General features: G+C 49.1%; 1 protein-coding gene across 6 annotated transcripts in view; it reads left to right on the top strand.

Moving 5' to 3' along the window:
- Positions 1 to 2,135: 2,135 nt before the first annotated feature.
- Positions 2,136 to 18,655, top strand: part of LOC141740297 (cullin-9-like) — a 34,714-nt gene continuing 18,194 nt past the window's right edge. For 3 of the 6 annotated variants that reach the window (XR_012585951.1, XM_074578734.1, XM_074578738.1), the window contains exons 1-9: positions 2,141 to 2,280; positions 3,359 to 3,423; positions 4,534 to 5,142; positions 5,957 to 6,111; positions 6,463 to 6,996; positions 14,978 to 15,116; positions 16,851 to 17,041; positions 17,565 to 17,943; positions 18,163 to 18,358. Coding sequence is in view for 5 of the 6 variants with exons in the window: in XM_074578734.1 (XP_074434835.1) it covers positions 4,548 to 5,142; positions 5,957 to 6,111; positions 6,463 to 6,996; positions 14,978 to 15,116; positions 16,851 to 17,041; positions 17,565 to 17,943; positions 18,163 to 18,358 (2,189 nt within the window). In the remaining variant the exon portion in view is untranslated. Of the gene's footprint in view, positions 2,281 to 3,358; positions 3,424 to 4,533; positions 5,143 to 5,956; positions 6,112 to 6,462; positions 6,997 to 13,956; positions 14,086 to 14,977; positions 15,117 to 16,850; positions 17,042 to 17,564; positions 17,944 to 18,162; positions 18,359 to 18,655 lie in introns of those variants that run through there. The other 3 variants (XM_074578736.1, XM_074578735.1, XM_074578737.1) reach the window with 3 other exon arrangements.

The following is an 18,655-nucleotide window of genomic DNA, read 5'->3' as shown; positions in this document are numbered from 1 at the left end:
CAAAGCATGATGTTAACTGAATACCAGTTCGATCCTCTAAATTTTAACAATGCCTTGTGCGTTAATAGGGAAGGAAAATGACGTTAATGGAAAACACAGAGATTTCAAGAGCATCCATGGGATTCTGGAAAGAGAGCATCAACAGAGGTTACACGAACTAATAGAGAAATCAAGAGGCTGCCTTGGAAACACAAACATTTGCAGTCCACTACTGGTGCCACAGCTTTAGAGGATGGTCCCCACAGACCGATGCAGCACTGCACTGATTTATCCAGCCTATAGTTAATTGCGATTATATTGTTTATATTAATTGCTGATTGCTATTATAAAACATGGAAATTGTCTAATCTGCTGCATTGGTACTGAAGGTAGAAATGAAACCTGAAGTTGCTCCAGGATCGAATAAGAAAGCAGATTCTCATCTGTTTAGCCTTTGATTTTAATGTTTGTTTATAATTTAAAGCAGATGTTAACAGACTGGTAGAAACCTGCACCTACTGGATTGTAGTTAACAGCTGTGAGGCCTGTCAAGGGAGGGAAATATGGGCAAAGGGTAAGAATTATAGATTTTATGGTATGAGCGTTACAGATCAGTGTAACACCAAAGCAGGAAAGGAACCAGAAACAGGCCAAACTTGTGTGCAACTGGCTTCAATTGCCTCTCTATCAATGCTGAGACTAGGGCAGTCATACAACCCCAAACCTGCCGAGAGTGAGCACAGTTCCCACTGAAGCAGGACAAATCAGGAGAATGGGGTGCAGGGCTGGCACTGTTCCCACAACCCTAGGCCAGAAGAAGCTGCTGCACTGGCTATCTGCAATTTTTAGTTAACGTTGCATGTGCAATAATGTTAGCGCTGACATCACAGGCTTTTGGCCTTCCTTTCACCTACCTGTCAAAAGTCCTTAACAAAGTTCATTAGTCATAAACCAACATGCAGAGTAACACAAGCAACCTGAGCTCTTGCAGATGCAGTCTTCATGGAATCATAGAATTGTCTAGGTTGGAAGGGACCTTTGAGATCATCCAGTCCAACCATCAACCTAACTCTGACAAAACCAACACTAAACCACGTCCCTCAGCACCACGTCTACCATCTTTAAAACACCTCCAGGGATGGTGACTCAACCGCTTCCCTGGGCAGCCTGTTCCAATGCTCGATAACCCTTTCAGTGTAAAAATTTTTCCTAATACCCAGTCTAAACCTCCCCTGGTGCAGCTTGAGGCCATTTCCTCTTGTCCTATCGCCTGTCACTTGGGAGAAGAGACCGACCCCCACCTCTCTACACCCTCCTTTCAGGTAGTTGTAGAGAGCGATAAGGTCTCCCCGCAGCCTCCTTTTCTCCAGGCTAAACAACCCCAGCTCCCTCAGCCGCTCCTCATAAGACTTGTTCTCCAGACCCCTCACCAGCTTCATCGCCCTTCTCTGGACCCGCTCCAGCACCTCAATGTCTTTCTTGTGGAGAGGGGCCCAAAACTGGACACAGTATTTGAGGTGGGGCCTCACCAGTGCCGAGTATAGGGGGGACGATCACTGCCCCAGTCCTGCTGGCCAGGTATCACTGTTCCTGATACAGGCCAGGATGCTGTTGGCCGCCTTGGCCACCTGGGCACACTGCTGGCTCGTATTCACCTGGCCGTCAACCAACACCCCCAGGTCCTTTTCCACCAGGCAGCTCTCCGGCCGCTCCTCCCCGAGCTTGTACCGCTGCGTGGGGCCGTTGTGAGACAAGTGCAGGACCCGGCGGCACTTGGCCGTGTTGAACCTTCTACCATTGGCCTCGGCCCATCGACCCAGCCTGGCCCGGTCCCTCTGCAAGGCCTTTCTACCCTCGCACGGATCGACACTTCCCCACTTCAGCTCCCAACCGCAATTTTTTGTATCGCTTTTAATTATTAGCTAGGAGAATCACAAGATATGTCGATTTTTCATATTTTTCTGTCCCTACACCCAGGGAGCGGGCAGCACAGGAAAGGGGAGGGGGGGGGCAGCAGCCCTGTGACACCCCACAACCAGCCCCCCCCCCCAGAGCCGGCGGGGCGGAGGAGGCGGCGACCGCGCCCGCCCGCAAGCTCTGCTGGCCCTCGCCGCCACCCGTAGCGGGCGCCGTCCGCGCGCCCGTGCGTGCCGGAGACCCGGAAGCGGGGCGCGGCGGCGGTAGGTGCGGGTGGCGGGGGTCGTCGGTCTCGGCCGCGTCGTCGACCCTGGCGCTCAACGGTGCGGGAGGAGAACTGAAACGGCGCCGGGTGGGGACGGGACCTCCCGATGCTGCCGAGGCGTGAGTGGGCGCCTACTTTTCCCCTTGTCGGGGCAGATGTGTGTGGGGGGAGCCGCCTGCCCGTGCAGCGGGGTCGGGCCCCGTTTTCCCTTGTCTCACTGCGGCTCCCGCGGCGGGGGCGACGGGGCAGCGGTGAGCGAAGAGGCCGGGAGGTGGAGCTGGGCTTGCTGAGGAACGGCCCGGAAGAAAACCCGTCGTTTCCGCGTCGGCCATTGCCGAGGCAAATGGTTTTTAGCGTTGCTGCTCGTCTCCATGTGCGGGCAGAACTGCGACCCTGCGCTCCCGGGGCTGGGATGGGGTGCGCTGCCTGTCTGTGCCCACGCTGGGCTGGGCTGTATGTCTGAACGTGGTGCTTTATGCCATTTTCATTTGCCACAACTCTGAAACTTACCCTAGTGCGTGCATTTAATGTATTAATGTAGTGCGTGTAGTGATAGGACGAGGGCTAATGGCTTCAAACTGGAAGAGGGGAGATTTAGATTAGATGCCAGGAAGAAATTTTTCACTCTGAGGGTGGTGAGGCACTGGAACAGGTTGCCCAGGGAAGTTGTGGCTGCCCCATCCCTGGAAGTGTTCAAGGCCAGGCTGGATGGGGCTTTGGGCAGCTTGGTCTAGTGGGAGGTGTCCCTGCCCAGGGCAGGGGGGTTGGAACTAGATGATCTTTGCGGTCCCTCCCAACCGAAACTATTCTATGATTCTGTTTAAGGAGTCTAACAATTTAGCTGTGGGTTGTTATAGGCTTTAGTGTTCCTCACTCATCATACACATTGCAGCTACTTCTGTAGGTACCCTAAATCCAGTTTCTTTCCTACCTAGCTACGCATCGTTTTGGACCCCTGCTCTAAAGAGTTTTTTGTACTAAATGCTATGATGTAGGAATGGTGTGAAAATTATCAAATAAAATAATGCTTCACAGAGACTTTTGGTTTACTATGATTTTTATTTTATGCAAACCTCTTGCGGTAGGGTTTTTTTGTGCACTGTACAAGCAGTTAGGGAAAACAATTGTTTGGCTTATGATGCGGCATCTAAACACTGTTACAAAGCACAGGAGAGTAACTTGATCCTTTTATTACAGAGAGACTGTGAGAAGGTTCCCAGCTGGCTTGCTGCAAACTCCAGGGAAGGCACAATTGAAGGCAGGTAAGTACGAATTTCTTGGGAGTTCAGGCTTCTCGCTGCACCTGGGAAGCATCTTTAATGTGCCTATCATCGTCTTTGATAGTCAGTATCTTCTTTAGTTGTTCACAGATTGACTGTTTCCTGTGGATGTTAGCTCGTTTTTTAAGAACAACTTGTGTTACCATCAACTGAGCAGTTTGTTGCTTCACTGCTTCTCTTGCTAGTATGTGTAAGCTACAGCAAGAGGGCCTGTTCATGTGTTTCCTCTACCACCTGCCTGAGCTCCTCTGAGGACCTTCTTCTCAGGCTCTGATCTGGCATTCTTTGTAGTAATGAAGTCAGTCCATTGTGTGTGGTATTGTCTACAGTTGGCCAGCTGATTGCTGGAACTCAGTCTTAGACAGCAAATTAATTCATCTTCATCTTTGCATAGATGAAAGCAGTGTTATAGCTGCTTCTTTGTAGTCCTAAGTTACACAGAACAGTCAGGCAGCAGAGAGTAGCAATATTTTCATTTTGTTGAATTTGCCCATTGACTAAACATTGGAAAGGCAAAGAGTATCTGAGAGGAGGCTAAGGAGGAAATACTGAGCTGCTTTTAGCTAGTGACCTGATTTGTTGTATATGAACTTGATCTGAGAAATTTCTGGTTATTTACTTCAGGGCCTGGTAACTCAAGTTAGGTCCAGCTGCACAGCTCTCCAGTGAGAGGCAGTGTCTGCCTGAAGCCTTAAGCTCTAGGAAAACTTGCAGTCTAAGCAGATATAAATGGTAAATAACAAGAGGGAAAACAGAAGTGCAAAAGCAGCAACTTGCACAGGGTCATGTTGTGGACAGTGGCAGAGATGAGAACAGGACCCAGGTCTCCTTTTGTTATTTGCTGTCTTATAAGAGGATCTGGATGGGCCCGTTTTGCCTTGTTATTTTTCAGGAGAACCTCTTTGTGCATGCCAGTAACGCTGGGAACAGGGTTTGTATTTGAAACGGCGGCTCGTTTTCTCAGAGCGGGGATGTGAGCTTCTGCAAAATGGGGTTTTCTTCAGACGCTTCTACTGAGATGCTTGCTCATGCTTTCCCTGGCATGCAGCTCGGAAATAAAAGCTTGCCTCTGCTTCCCCTCCGTCTCTGCAGGCACATTTCCTGCCATGGTGAACGAGAGGCATAATGGCAACCTGCTTGTGCACCTGGGACCCAAACTGCAGGCCTACCCGGAGGAGCTGCTTCGGCAGCGGCGAGGCCACGACGGCCAGCCTGAGTACCTTATCCAGTGGAGTATTGTCAGCTTGGAAGAGAGAGCAGCGGGAGGCAGCAGTGCCTCCTCTGCAGAGACCAAGCCGGAGAACGTCTCCATGTGGATGTCTGCAGAAGAGGTCTGTGCCAGCTGCCCGGCGCTGCTGGGCAAGAGGAAGCTGGAAGGGCAGTGGGGGAAGGAGGAGAAGGCAGCCGGCCCCTTTGCTGCAGATGTGCCCCTGGACGAAGCCTCGCTGCTGGAGATGAAGGCCGATGTCAGGAGCCTGGTGCAGCGGGCTGGCCGTCAGATATCTGAGCCTGGGGCCCCCGAGTCCTCCATCCTCAATACCATCCACGTGCTGAGCGCGTACGCCAGCATTGGCTCGCTGGCAGGTGCCTTCAAGGAGACGGGAGCCCTCGACTTGCTGATGAGGATGCTGTGCCACAAGGAGAAGCAAATCCGCCGCAGTGCGGGCAAGATGCTGAGGGCCCTGGCTTCGCACGATGCAGGTGGGGCCTGCTACTGCTCGCTGCCACTGAGGAGGTGCTGCTGGGCAGCTGAGGGGTGCCAGCCCTTTTGTAGGTGTGGGATGCCCGGGAAGCGGTGTGTCCCGGGGCTTGTTGTCAAAAGGGGAAGAATCAGACTGGAGCTTCCAAGTGGCTCCTTGGTCATAGTTGTCTGGGGTGCTCTAAGACTTGGGAGCCCTTTCCCTGGTGGCTTCCCGAGCTGGGATGCTGATTAACTGTTAGGAGGACTTATGCCGAGGGGCTTGGCAGAGTGTTGGGGTGCCTCTGCTGGACGCTGTCAGTTAGAAAGGCTTTGGCCTGTTTTTGGCAGGGAGCCTTTCCTCAGGCCCTGGTGGGCAGAGGCCTGGTCCTCACCCAGTCCTCTCGTTTGAGAGGAGCTGCCATGGCTTGGAAGTGCCTGATGAGGCTTGGGTGCACCGGGAAGGTTGCTAGCGGTGGCGTGTCCCACAGGAGATCTAGCTTTCCTTGACCTAGTGCCCAAGTTCACGTGGGTCTCCAGTGGGGCAGGTTGGGGGCTGATTCAGCTTAAAACTTAACTTTTTTCTTCCCTGGAACCCTGTTCTGGAGTCAGTTATTTGGGGTTGCTGCTTTGGGGGAGTCTTGCAGCTTTAGGGGTGGAAAAATACAGTGTTATTCAGTGGAGCAAAATGTTGCCAGTCCAGATTAAAGGACAGAACGTGGTTCTAGGTTACACTGAGCAGCGAAGCTGTTCCTTGCCTGCAAGTCTGTCTCACACAGGGAAGGTGGGGTGAGAGTTGTCTTCAGGGGACCCGAAACATTTCTGTTGTTATTGCAGGGAGCCGAGCCTATGTCCTGCTGTCCCTGAGCCATCAGGATGGCATCGAGCAGCACGTAGACTTTGACGGTCGCTACACCTTGCTGGAGCTGTTTGCTGAGATGATGTCTTCTGAAGAGCACTGCATGTCCTTTGAGGGGATTCACCTTCCCCAGGTAGTGTCAGGCCCTGCCAGCCTGTGGGCTTTAGGGGTCAGGAGGGGTGAGAGTGGGGTGCCAGAGCTGGTGTCCTTGTTTGGGACAGGAGTGGGCAGCTGAGCAGGACTGGGTATTGGGAGAGCTGGCAGAGGATCTGGAGCTGGCTTTTGAGGCTGGGGGGTGGTGGAGAGGCACGTGGAGAGCCTTGTCTCTGAGCAGGGAGACGAGGGTGGGCTGAGAGGTCTCTGCTGCTGCCTGCTGCTCCGGAGCTGTCACAGGAGCCTGGCTGTGGATGAGCTGGTGGCTTGGAGGGAGCCGGGGGCTGGAGGTGTTCTGCAGGCTGGAGTCTGATGGCTGTGCTTGTCGCAGATCCCTGGGAAGCTACTGTTCATCCTGGTGAAGCACTACCTGTGTGTCACTGCTCTCATGGACAAGCTCAGCAGTGGCGTGGAGCCGGGAAGGGAGCAGACGAACTGCGCTGTGCCCAGCCTGCTCACTGAGGAGAGGAGCCGCGTGAAGCAGGAGTTTGAGTTCAGCATGGCTATGGCAAATCTCATCTTGGAGCTGGTGCACGTGATGGGCTGGGACCACAGCCACAAGCCAGAGCTGCTGCCCCAGCAGGAGCTGCGGCCCCGCACTGCCCAATCCATCTTCCAGCCCAAAACCCAAGCCTGCACTACTGCCCAAATGCCTGTGCTCGCTTCAAATCAAGTTCCCCGCAAAAAACAAGGTCGTGCCTTCCTCACCCCATCAGACTTTGCAGACCGCAGTGGCTATGTGGAGTACTTACAGGCAACCCTGGTGCGCGGCATGAAGGTGCGCTTGCTGGAGGACTTTGGTGATGTTAAAGCTGGGGAGGAAGGCGAGTTTCTTCAGAGCACTAATAGCAAGCACACTGTGCAGGTAGGTCATTAGTGAAAGCAGTCTGGCTGGGATGGCAGAGGGGGTGACTGATGATTTCCTAACGATGTCTTCATGTGCAGGAAGTTGGACAATAGATATATCATGATTAGGACACTTTCTACATCTGTCCTAGCGAAGAAGTCACCTTTCAGAGCTGAAGTTCCAGGTCCTGAGGAAAGCTAGTGTGGTTTAGTTTGGGGTGTCCTGCTAAGGCAGATGGCTATATCCTGCCTTCCAGGAACAGTCCCTAGCCCTGGTTTGATCTTGGGGTGGGGGGACACCAGGCTAACTGTCACAAATGAGTAACACAGCAAAAGGTCCTTGAAGGTCTTAAGCCTTGGCATGTGAGCGACAGTACTTACAGCATAGCGTTGTTCTCACTGGGTCGGACACAGCCTACATGACTGTTTCTTTTGATCTGTGAGTATATGCCAGGGTCTGTTTGCCTTTAAAAATACCCTTTGGCTGAGTAGACCTTAAATGAGAGTTTGGGTTAAAAAGAGCTGTTAAAGCTGCATATTTGCAGTTGAGTTGCTAAGTTTTTGCCAAAGATAGGGAAAAGGCCTCAATATTTGAGGAAGGGGGGTAATAGAATAGTTTGGGTTGGAAGGGACCTTTAAAGGTCATCTAGTCCAGCGTCCCTGTAATCAGCTGAGCGCCCTGTCCAGCCTGACCTTGAATGTTTCCAGGTGGCATCTACCACCTCTCTGGGCAACCTGTTCCAGTGTTTCACCACTCCCATTGTAAAGAATTTCTTCGTTATGTCCAATCTGAATCTACTCTCTTTCAGTTTAAAACCATTACCCCTTGTCCTATTGCAACAGGCCCTACTAAAAATAATATGTCCCCATCTTTCTTATGAGTCCCCTTTAAGTATTGAGAGGCCGCTATAGGGTCTCCCTGGAGCTTTCTCTTCTCCAGCCTAAACAACCCAACCCTTAGCCTGTCCTCATTGGAGAGGTGCTCCAGCCCTCTAGTGGTTTTTGTAGCCCTCCTCTGGACCCACTCCAACAGGTCTGTGTCTTTCCAGTACAGAAGACTTCAGAGCTGGATGCAGGTGGGGTCTCACCAGAGTGGAGTAGAGGGGCAAAATCACCTCCCAGGCACTGCTGGCCCCGCTGCTTTTGATGCAGCCCAGGATACAGTTGGCTTTCTGGGCTGTGAGCACACGTTGCTGGCTCATGTCCAGCTTTTCATTCACCAGTACTCCCAAGTCCTTCTCTGCAGGGCTGCTATCAATCCCTTCATCCCTCAGCCTGTATTGATATTGCGGGGTGTCCCAACCCAGGTGCAGGACCTTGCACTTGGCCTTGTTGAACCTCATGAAGTTTCACATAAGCCCACTTCTAGAGCTTGTCCAGGCCCCTCGGGAGGGCATCCTGTCTCTCAGGCATGTCAACTGCATCGCTTAGCTTGGTGTTGTCTCCAAGCTTGCTGAGGGTGTCACGTCCCACTCAGCAAAGAGGTGGGGTAAGTGACTTCAGATTCGTAAATTCTCAACGGCACGGACTAAGGTGAGATAAATCTCAAGGTCCATATACGAACATTTATTAGCTTACCAAAATGGTTAGTATGGGTCTTAACAAGTCCACAATAATTGGTTAGGTATATAACAAATTATGGCAAATGGTGAGGTATGCGTCGTGATACTTAACAACAGGTATAGGACGATTTATGGCAAGCGGTACTTAAGGTCGTACTTAAGGTCGTTACTTAACAACTCTGTTACTTAACAATTCTAAGAGAAAAGGGAAACTGAGGGATAGAGAAAGGAAAAGACAGAGAAAAAGATGGAGATAAAGAGATCACCGGTCCTGGTTCCAGCGTCTTTTTCGGGGAATCTTCCCAGGCATAATCTTCTTCTTTCTTGGCAGAATCTTCCCAGGTACGGTCTTCTTTCTTGGGAAGAATCTTCCCAGGCACTGTTGTCTTCTTTTGTTGTTTCTTTGTTTTTCCCTAGGGGCACTTATTTTCCCTTTTTATGTTTGCTGAATTAGCACGGTCCACCCCCCTTGCTGAGGACAGCCTTGTCTCAGGTTTCTCCCTTCTCCCAGGTGAGGTGTAGCATAATTTGGGTGGAGAGATGAGTGCCATAGTCATACGTGTTTAGCATGATCTCTGTGATCTTCATTAGCATAGCCAGGGGTGTGCGTTTTCGTATGCATTTTGTGGATAATGAAATAAGGTCACTTATCGGACACAATGGCCTTGAGAACTGAGAATTAGCAAGCTCAACACACGAGTGGCAGAACTATCCTGTCTTCACAAGACAGTTCTCCCACACTTTCAGGCGCCAGAAGTGTTAGCCTTATCAATTCTTTGAAAGCCAGGCCTGCATTATTTATTTCCTTGTGAGTGTTTGAGGCATTCCATTGAAGGCTTCGAGGGCCTTCTGGCCCTCGTCAGGGCATTTACAATCCGTCTCTTACAGAGGGTGAACTCGACTGTCTGTGTCATTGATGAAGACATTAAACAGTACTGGTCCCAGTACGGATCTCTGAAGGACACCACTTGTCACCAGTCTCCATCTGGACATTGAGCTGTTGACCACTACTCTTTGCATGTGACCTTCCAGCCAATTCCTCATCCACCAAACAGTCCATCCATCAAATACGTATCTCTCCAATTTAGAGAGAAGGGTGTTGTGGGGGACCATGTTAAAAGTCTTACAGAAGTCCAGATAGATGACATCAGTAGCTCTTCCTTTGTCCATTGATGTAGTCACTCCATCATAGAAGGACACTAGATTGGTTAGGCCAGGCTTGCCCTTGGTGAAGCCATGCTGGCTGTCTCGAATTGCCTCCGTGTCCTCCATGTACCTTAGCATAGCTTCTAGGAGAGGCTGTTCCACGATCTTCACAGGCATAGCGGTGAGGCTGACAGGTCGGTAGTTCCCAGGGTCCTTCTCTCTACCACTTTTAAAGATGGGTGCAATATTTCCCTTTTTCCAGTCACTGGGGACTTTTCCTGACTACTGTGACCTTTCAAATATGATGAAGAGTGGCTTGGCAACTACATCAGCCAATTCCCGCAAGACTCTGTGATGCATTTTGTCAGGATGTCGCTGTCCCCTGATACCTGCCCTGCTTCCACTGCATGTGCATTCCATTTCCTTCTTGCCCCTTAGTTTCACCAGCAGGTCATGATTCATCCATGACGGTCTCTTGCCTTCTTTTCCTGATTTCTTACACATGGAGATCGAGAGCTCTTGGACTCTGTGGAAAGCATCCTTAAAGATCTGCCAGCTCTGTTCTGCTCCTTTTTTCCTGAGTGAGTTTTCTGAGGGAGTCCCATTAACTAACTCCTTGAACAGCTGGAAGCTTGCTTTGCCAAAATTCAGGGTCCTGACTTTACTCTTTGCTTGTCCCATATCCCTCAGGACTGTGAACTCCATCAGTGCACGATCGCTTCAGACCAGGCTGCCTCCAGTCTTAACGTCTGTGATTAGCTCACTTGTGTTGGTGACCAACAGGTCCAGTATCGCATTCCCTCTGGTAGGGCTGTCTATTACCTGGCTTAATAAGTTATCCTAAGCACTGCAGGAGTCTCCTGGATTGCCTACAGCTGTGCCACTTTTCCAGCAGATGTCAGTGCTGTTGAAGTTCTGCAGCGGGAAGAGAGAGCCCGCGAGTGCAATCCCTCCTGTAGCTGCAGTAAGAAGACTTTGTCAATAGGCTCCCCTTGATGGGGCAGACTGTAGTAAACACAAACCACAAGGTTCCCTTTGGTGGCTCGGTCTCTAATTCTTGGCCTAAGGCATTCAGCTCTTGCCGCTCCCAGAACATCCTGCTAGTGTCAGTGCTGAAGCAGCAGGGCTTGCACTCAGGCCTGGGAGTGGGAGAGCATTTTAAGTGCTGTTCTAGACTTTTTGCGGGCATGGGGGGAGGTGTTTGCTCCTGCTTAGACCTTTTTCTTGAGACTTTCTTCTCAGTCCTGAAGGCTCGGCATGTTCAGTGAGAGCTGAGATTTTGTTTTGACTGTGCAGCATGGAGCTGGTGGCCTTTGTGCATCACTCTAATCTATGTATGGTTATTTCTGCAAGCTGTCTGCTGATCTTGCACTTTGTCTATGCTTTTGAGCTTCCCAAACACTGCAGCTAGAGACGCGATTTCTGTTCTCTTAAAAATCAAGCTTTAGCTGGCTGTCATCCACAGATAAGAAGGCTGTCTCTGCTTGTGTCCTCTGCTCAGTCCAGGATTGTGTTGGCTGCAAACAGGGCTATAATTCAGTTCATTAGATATTAAATTGAGATAGTAACCAGGAAAATGAGAAACTGTAACCACTGCACACATTTTAATGTGTGAAAGTCTGGGTTTGTCGGTTTTGTTTTGTTTCGTTTTGTTTTCTCTCCCACAAGTAATTTGCAGAAGCGCATGCTTTCATTTTGCAGGTGATAAATAAGGAGCCTGAGGCCACTTCAGTTGGTCATAGCTGTACTTCAGGTGCCACCTAAACCTATGCTGAAAGGCTTTCCTACGTCAAGCTGATTTCTGCGGATATAGATGGCCTGTGAATACGCTTAAGTGTCATGCTAGTGCAAAGCTCTGTGTTGCTGATATTCAAAAATCAGTAGCTGAAAAGCCTCGCTCTGCTATCTGTAGAAATGCATGACTTCCTAATGCTCTTTCTAAATCTCTCTTGCTGTAACTTAGTTCATTACCAGCCTTTCCAGAGAGGAGGTAAAGAATTTGACGTTACCTTCTGCATGTTTGAAGACTATCTCCTTCAAATCTACTTTTAGCTTTTGTTAAGCACAAGATTCTCTAGCCTTCCTGTACCCATTCTCCTGTAGCCCATTTTATTTTGTGTAACGCCATTGTTTTCATTTATAGCCAATTTAGCCAATTAAGAGCACTGACTGACTTCTTTTCTCCTGTTGTCTCTCTTTGCTTTCTTGTGCACGGGGAAATTGTGTGAATATTCTTTTGGCTTTTTTCCTCAGCCAGTTGCAGGCTGCTTCCTTCTGACACCCTTCTTCTTGTTCAGTGAGAACTCATTTTAGGATGAATTTTTCCAATCAACTTTCAGTAACGTTAACTTAACTCGGGTCCAGGCTCCTTCTAGTTTTGGAGCACTTCTTGCAGATGTAATTTAAACCGGCAGCTTAAAATGCTCTGAAATGTGTGTATGGAAGAAGGATGCTTTCAGTCTTATCTGCTTGTTTGGTGGTGGATATCACCGCTGTGTGCTTGTGTTGGGAGAGCATAACTGTTAAGGCAGCATGTGCTGTGCAAATATGGCTTGCCCATCTTATGTGCGCTTTCTTCTAGTCCCATTCTTTCCCCTTCACACTCCTAAGTTCTTGGGTCCTGTTGAGCACGTTTCTTTACTTAATCATTTTCTTCTCTGGTTTAATAATTTACTGTGTGATGCCCTCTGCTTTACTGAAGTTGGCAATTGAAATAAATGATTATTTTTTTTTTTAATCAGTTACTTCAGCAAAGAAAGCTAATGTCAGAATTGTCAAATGTCAATTTGTCAGAACTGAAACTGAAAGCAGGTTTACCCATTAATTCAAATGTAGTGTTTATCTTGAACACCTTCAGTTGTTCTTTCCACTAAAATATGCTTTAAAGGGTTGCATACTACTGAAGTCAAAGTAGTGAAGCTGTAGTAATGATTTTTTTTTTTTTTTCCTCAAATTAGAAGCACTGGCTTTAGTGTTTTTTCAGTTACATGGACACACCACTGAATAACTTCAATCCTTCCCGCTTTACAACTGTGCTTCTGGCAGATTACTTGGCGTGTCTTTCATCTCTGTCCTCCAAACTGAATTTTGCTTCTCTCTCCATTGTGGCAACTTCTGGATTTGTATCCCTCTACGCATTATCAGTTTGCTTTGCTTTCTGTTGAGTTTACTCAATATTCAAATAAAATACTCTTCTAGTTTTGGACCACGCATAGGGGATTTTTCATTGCAGGCCCCCTCAACTGAATAACTGCTTTGCATCTTATTTTTAAGTGGTTGATAAACCTTTTGTCTTTTATAACCTGGTCTGTAAAGATAAATTGCAAAGGGAATATGTTTCCTACTGATTCTGTCTTTTTCCTTGTGCTCCTTGATTTCTGAAATCTGTGTTTTTCTAAAATTCTGTTTTCTATTTCTTATAATCTTGTACTTGCTTTTATTCTTAATCTAACTGGACACTTGGAAAGAGCACCAAGATCCTTTCACATTTTTTTCCTATTGACTGTGATACAAATTTCAGAGGAATTTTTTATTCACCATTGAGTTCAAGTATATTGTTAACTTCCATTCCCTTTGTTCAGTTGGTCCCTTGGGTTTCTTCTCCGGTCTATTTTTCTGTTTAATTAGGTTGAATGAACTTGCAATTGCTCCATCCGGGCTTATTTTCAATAACAGTTTTCTGTAAGGCTGATACTACTGGCAAAACCAGATCTAAAAGGTAATAAATATTCAGTGAAGTAGTTTGTTGGCTGTTATATTTGGAGGTACCTAATTTCTGCCACTGTTAGAGTTCCTTGCCTTCCAGCCTGTCTAGGAAGTTGGGAATATGCATGCAGTCTTTGTGAGTGTTAATTTTTGCCCTGTTCTTTATGTTCATATCCATGTACGCGGCTGTAGCAGTTCCCCAGAGCTATGTGAGAAACTTGTGAGTCAAACCATTCAATGAGGGTTTTTTCCACAGGGAGATACCAGCAATTTGACATCTCAAAAACATCCTTGTAATGACATCTCTTGATCATCGTCGCTTTTCTGGGCCTTTGTCATCAGTCTCTCTTTGAAGGGAAACTTGATTTTTATCTCTGTTCCTCTTTCTTATCTTGTGTATCACACTTGCTTTATGTTGACAGCTTATCTGCTGATGACTATTGAGTTCAAGTTACAAGAACTGCTTGAACATCCTGCCTGAGGCTCGCTGTTAGTCTTCTGCGTGCAAAATGCACGTTCATGATGCATTTTTTTGATTTGGGCCAGTTCATCATGAGTGTTTCTCCTGCCTCCTCTCATCTTCCCTTTGTTGCTGTGCTTTCTTTTGCTTTCTTTGCCTCTCCAAAGAAAAAGTTCCACTGTTGTGCCTGGTCCTTCAGTCATATCTTTCCATGACTCCTTTGAGATGATATTTGGTACGTAACCAGTTTGCATCAGGAATTCTTTGAAGACTTATCGGTGGTGTGTGTAGAGTTTAACTCAGTCTCCTTTCATATAATGCTTTCTTAAAGCCTCTCAGCATCTTACCTCTTTAGCTCTCTGGCACAGTGGAGTCCTAGTAGTACTGGTGTAAGTCCAAAAGAGCTCAGTGAATCAGGGTACCCATATGTTTTTCTGCTGTTTTTTTTAAAGTTACTGACTTTGTTGTATGTGCTGTTGCTGGGTCCTCCTTCTGCTCGGAAGATTAAATGTAAAACTACAGTATGGGAAGCCATAAAAAAAAATTCCTTTGATTTCAGAGGCAGCTTGAACAAAGCACAGGAAACAGTTGCCTCCTTTGAGACACACTTGTCAGGAACCCAAAACCTGGAATGACCAAGGTATAAAAGTATAACCAAGAGAAGGTAAAATCAGAGTAGGAAAAGTAGTTTTCTTTACATTTGCAGTCACCAGGTGGTTTGTGCCTCAGGACCCTTCATATACAGTTCATCTGCCTCAAGGTAGTGTTGGTTAAGTTCTTCCTTTGTATGCAAGGCACCTGCTGCTGGGCACTTCTGAAGCAGGAATGCTCTAACTAGATGCACTCCTTTCCCCGCTGCTGAGCTACCTGAGATCTGTAGTGGTTGCAGGCAAAGCTGGTGTTTTTTAAAATAAAGATTCAGCTGTAACCAGGGGAACAAGTTAATAAAGATGGTATTCTTAAAAATGAGACAATGTGCGTGTTGAAATCTGTATATGAATTAGGTGGTCTTCTACTTGAACAGTACTTGCTATCATCTCCATGCTTTTGGGAAATAGGAGGACAAATGTAGCATGAGGATTGAATGAGTGAGCAAATCTGACCATTTTGATCTGTTTCACCCACAGGTTTTATGGCAGTCAGCAGGCCAGATCTACTGGATGCGTTGGCACATGTTGGAGATTATTGGCTTTGGAGACCAGTGGGAAGATCCTGCTACTCAGGAAAAAGAATATAGTTTGATAGAGAACGTTAATCTAGACACAGGTGAGATTACGTGCTGCATGTGGGTGGCTATATCATCTCTTTCTGATTCTGCTGTGGCGTGTTTTTGAGCGGTAAACTTTATATGACTAGGCGTATAGGACCATATAGAGCTGGTTAAGTAATTACATGGCTTGTGGTTGCATGGAGTATTTTTGAATCCTAGGCTTTTGTCAGGATATAATAAAAGTCATGATATAGAAAGCATAAAATTTGATTTAAACTGTGACTGTCAAAAAACGCGTGTTTGAATTAACAGAACAAACTGGCAAAATAAGAATGTAGGGTCTCTCTAAGATGAAGCTGCTTTAGGGACACTCGGATCCCCTTAAATAAGTGATGTGGGTTTTTAAAAGCATCAACATGCCAACGATTTGTTTAACTTCATACTGCTGAGTTTTGGGCAAGGTGAGCATTCAATGCACCGTTTTCATAAAACGTGTGCAGAATCTCCTAGAATCCTTTGACCTGGGGGAAGATAAAAGGGAAAATTCACACTTCAGATAATCCTTTCTTGTTCAGTGTCTGACGTGACTCTGGCCAGGGAAACCTGCTAAAGTAGCTCTTTTTTCATGTCCGTGATCTTGTAGGACATCTTTTGGGTAGATTGATTTGGATTTAACTGCTGCAAGAGACAGAATATACATGAGATGAGCGGTTAATTTTCCACTTTAAAAAAATTCTTATTGCCGGTTGAAAAGATGGCTTCTGTAGTGGCTTCTGCCTCTGGTAACTATAGACTTAACTGCATGCAGTTTCAAATGGCTAGGTTAAAACAAACTTGGTTAGACTTTGCCTTTTTTCTCGGTCTCTCTGATTTTGGTAGAAAATCATGGGCTCTGTTTTACTTCTGTGTAAAACTCTTTACAGTCATCATATCTCACACAGACATTGAATTCAAAAAGTAGATGCTTTCTGCTTTGGATCTTGACAGTTGGATAAATTAACTCACGTTGACTGACTGTTGGTAATCAGCTGCGTACATAGCTGCTCTTACCAGGCCTCAGCCTCTTCCAGGGAGTTTGGCCCTTTTCTGTTGATTCTTGAGGTGGTGAAATGTCTCCCATCTTGCATTTGCAGAAAAAACCTGCAAGTTATTGCTTAGCAGATATTAGCAAGTGTTGATTCAGCTCTTATTTCTAAATTACCTTGAGAATATCTAACGTACATAACAGATTATGTTTCTTCATTTTGGATGCATTAGCTAAAAGGAGTGTGATAACTGTGCAGTCTTGTTTTTCTTTTGCCTGTAAGTATTTGCCTTGTTAGCCAGCAGGAGGCGTTTAGAAAACAGAGAAGCTCATGGCAGAGTTAACTTCCTATCTTGGGCCAGCTCTGTTTCCCCTTCTGCAGCTGGACGCTGGCACTGTGGGTTCTGCTGGTGCTGGGTGTCCGAGTGCGTTGCTGGTCCAGGCACGGGGGGAACAGGTTGGGGGAGCAGTGAGCTAGAGGTGTCTGTTTTGAGCGTGTGCTTTTTCTGTTCTATAGCCCAAAGAGGTTCAAGTGAAGACGGTAATCCCCATCTCTGGAGCTTCTGGGGTCTCCCCCCAGCATGTTCCCTCAGTCTCGCTGCCCTCCTGTCACCTCCCTTTCCCACAGCAGGCTGTGGGGCACTGGGGACCTCTTCTGCCCAGATGGTCCGCATGAGCTCTTTCCCTGGGGAACGTGGGGTGTGCAGCAGAGGAGGGGGGGAATGGCAGAGCTGACAGTGCCCTTCCTTGCTCTGCTCTCCTGCAGTTGCGCGGCCGTTTTTCTGCAAGCCCTTTGGAGGGCTGTACTCTCTGCCTTACCTGGGGGAGCAGCCGACCAAGGCTGCAGAGGCCCTGAGCCGTGCCGAGTGGTGGGAGCTGCTCTTCTTTGTGAAGAAGCTGGAAGCGCAGGAGCAGAAAGAGATCACCTGCCTCATCCAGCAGGACCGGGGAGAGCAGGTATGGGCCAGAGCCTGCAGCGGGGAAACGAGAGGAGGGAGAACGTTAGGGAAGGGACCGGGCCTGCAGGAGGAGACGGCAAGTGTGAGCTGTGCAGGGGCAGAAATGGGTCTGAGCTGTGTGTGCAAGTGTGAGCTGTGCAGCCTGAGTGGGGCAGAAATGGGTCTGAAATGTGAGGGTGAGTGGGGGATGGCAAAAGCGCGGGGAGCTGGGCACAGCAAAGGAGAGGTGGGAGGAAATGCAGCCTCCCATGACCCTGTAAGAGTGACTGTGTCCAGCAAGGTTTGGGTAGGCGAGCAAGCCCATGAGGTGATTTTGCCGGTCGCAGTTGGGTGGTGAATGCAGCTGGGAGGTCTGGGCTGGTGGTAGTTGGGTTGGGGACGGCCAGGGGAGGGTGGCACTGGTGAATGGCCCTGGGTGCCTCCGGCAGTGCAGGCTTTCTGTCTGTTCTGGCACTGGCTGTCACAAGGGGCTTGGGGTCTGTGGCACATCCGTGAGGGTTAACATGACCCCATCTGTCCAGCTGTCCGATGAAGAAGCCTTGATCCAGCTGTCGGTACCTGTGGAGCTGGCCCAGAAGGTGCTGGAGGTCTTGGAGAAGCGGTGCCAGGGCAGTGCTCAGCGTGACCTGCGCGGCTCCCACATCTACGCCAAATACTTCCTCAGTAAGGGGGCCGAGCAGGATGGCCGGGGGAGCACCGCAGTGTCCTCGGAGGGTGCTGTCTGCAAGAGCACTGTCTCTGAAGCCACAACAGCCAAGGCAGCAAAGGAGGACCTTTCTGCAGCCACAGTGCCTCTCCAAGCCCCCGCTGCAGCATCCAAGTCGGATTCCCAGCTGTTCAGCGAGCTCCTTGAGAGGGAAGGGCTGTTCTTCCCAGAGGTGACTGAGGAGCAGATCAAAGGTAAAGGCCTGCTGCGCGCTGGGGCACACGCACGGCGCTGGAGGCAGCTCTGTTGCCTCGAGGGAGGAAGGCTCTGGGCAGGGCATGGGAGGCCAGGTGCCCAGAGGTTGCCTGGGGAGGGGTCCTGTGGGTGCTGGGTTTGTGGGTGCATGGCACCCGGGAGTTGCTGGGGACGTTAGTGCTGCCCTGACGCCTGCGTCCCTGCCTTCCCCCCACCAGTGTTGGGCAGCTCCGAGGGGACGAGCGAGAGGGGCTCGCTGGCCAAGATTGCAGCCATGGTGGACGTGATCCGGAGCAGCAGCACAGAGGTTGGTCTGCGTTTAGCCGGGCTCAAGCACATCATGAAGATCCTGGAGGAGGAGCCCGAGCAGCAAGTCGGCAAAGCCCAGGGCAGGCTGGGGACCAGGAGTGTTGGGTGAGCCATGGGGTGCTGCGCACCCCTCCTGCTGGCCGGGGAGGGCTGTGTCAGCAGGGTGGGGGACCGTACTGGAGGTGGGAGTGTGGGAGGTGGCGCTGGAGGTGTGAAGGCCGGGATATCCCTGTGTGCTCAGCAAGAAGGGAGGTGTATCTTGTGTCCGTTTGTCCCAGGCAGGCTCATTCCTGGGGCTGAGCCAGCTGTGGTAGGGCCATGTGGGCAGGGAGAGGGTGGCTGGCAGGGCCCGGGGTGCTGGCATGCCAGCGGCAGTGGCAGGAGGCTCCTCCTGAGGCGTCC

Source organism: Larus michahellis, chromosome 3, assembly GCF_964199755.1.
Source record: "Larus michahellis chromosome 3, bLarMic1.1, whole genome shotgun sequence".
NCBI classification, from domain to species: domain Eukaryota; kingdom Metazoa; phylum Chordata; class Aves; order Charadriiformes; family Laridae; genus Larus; species Larus michahellis.
This window is presented reverse-complemented; position numbering and strand designations above follow the sequence as displayed.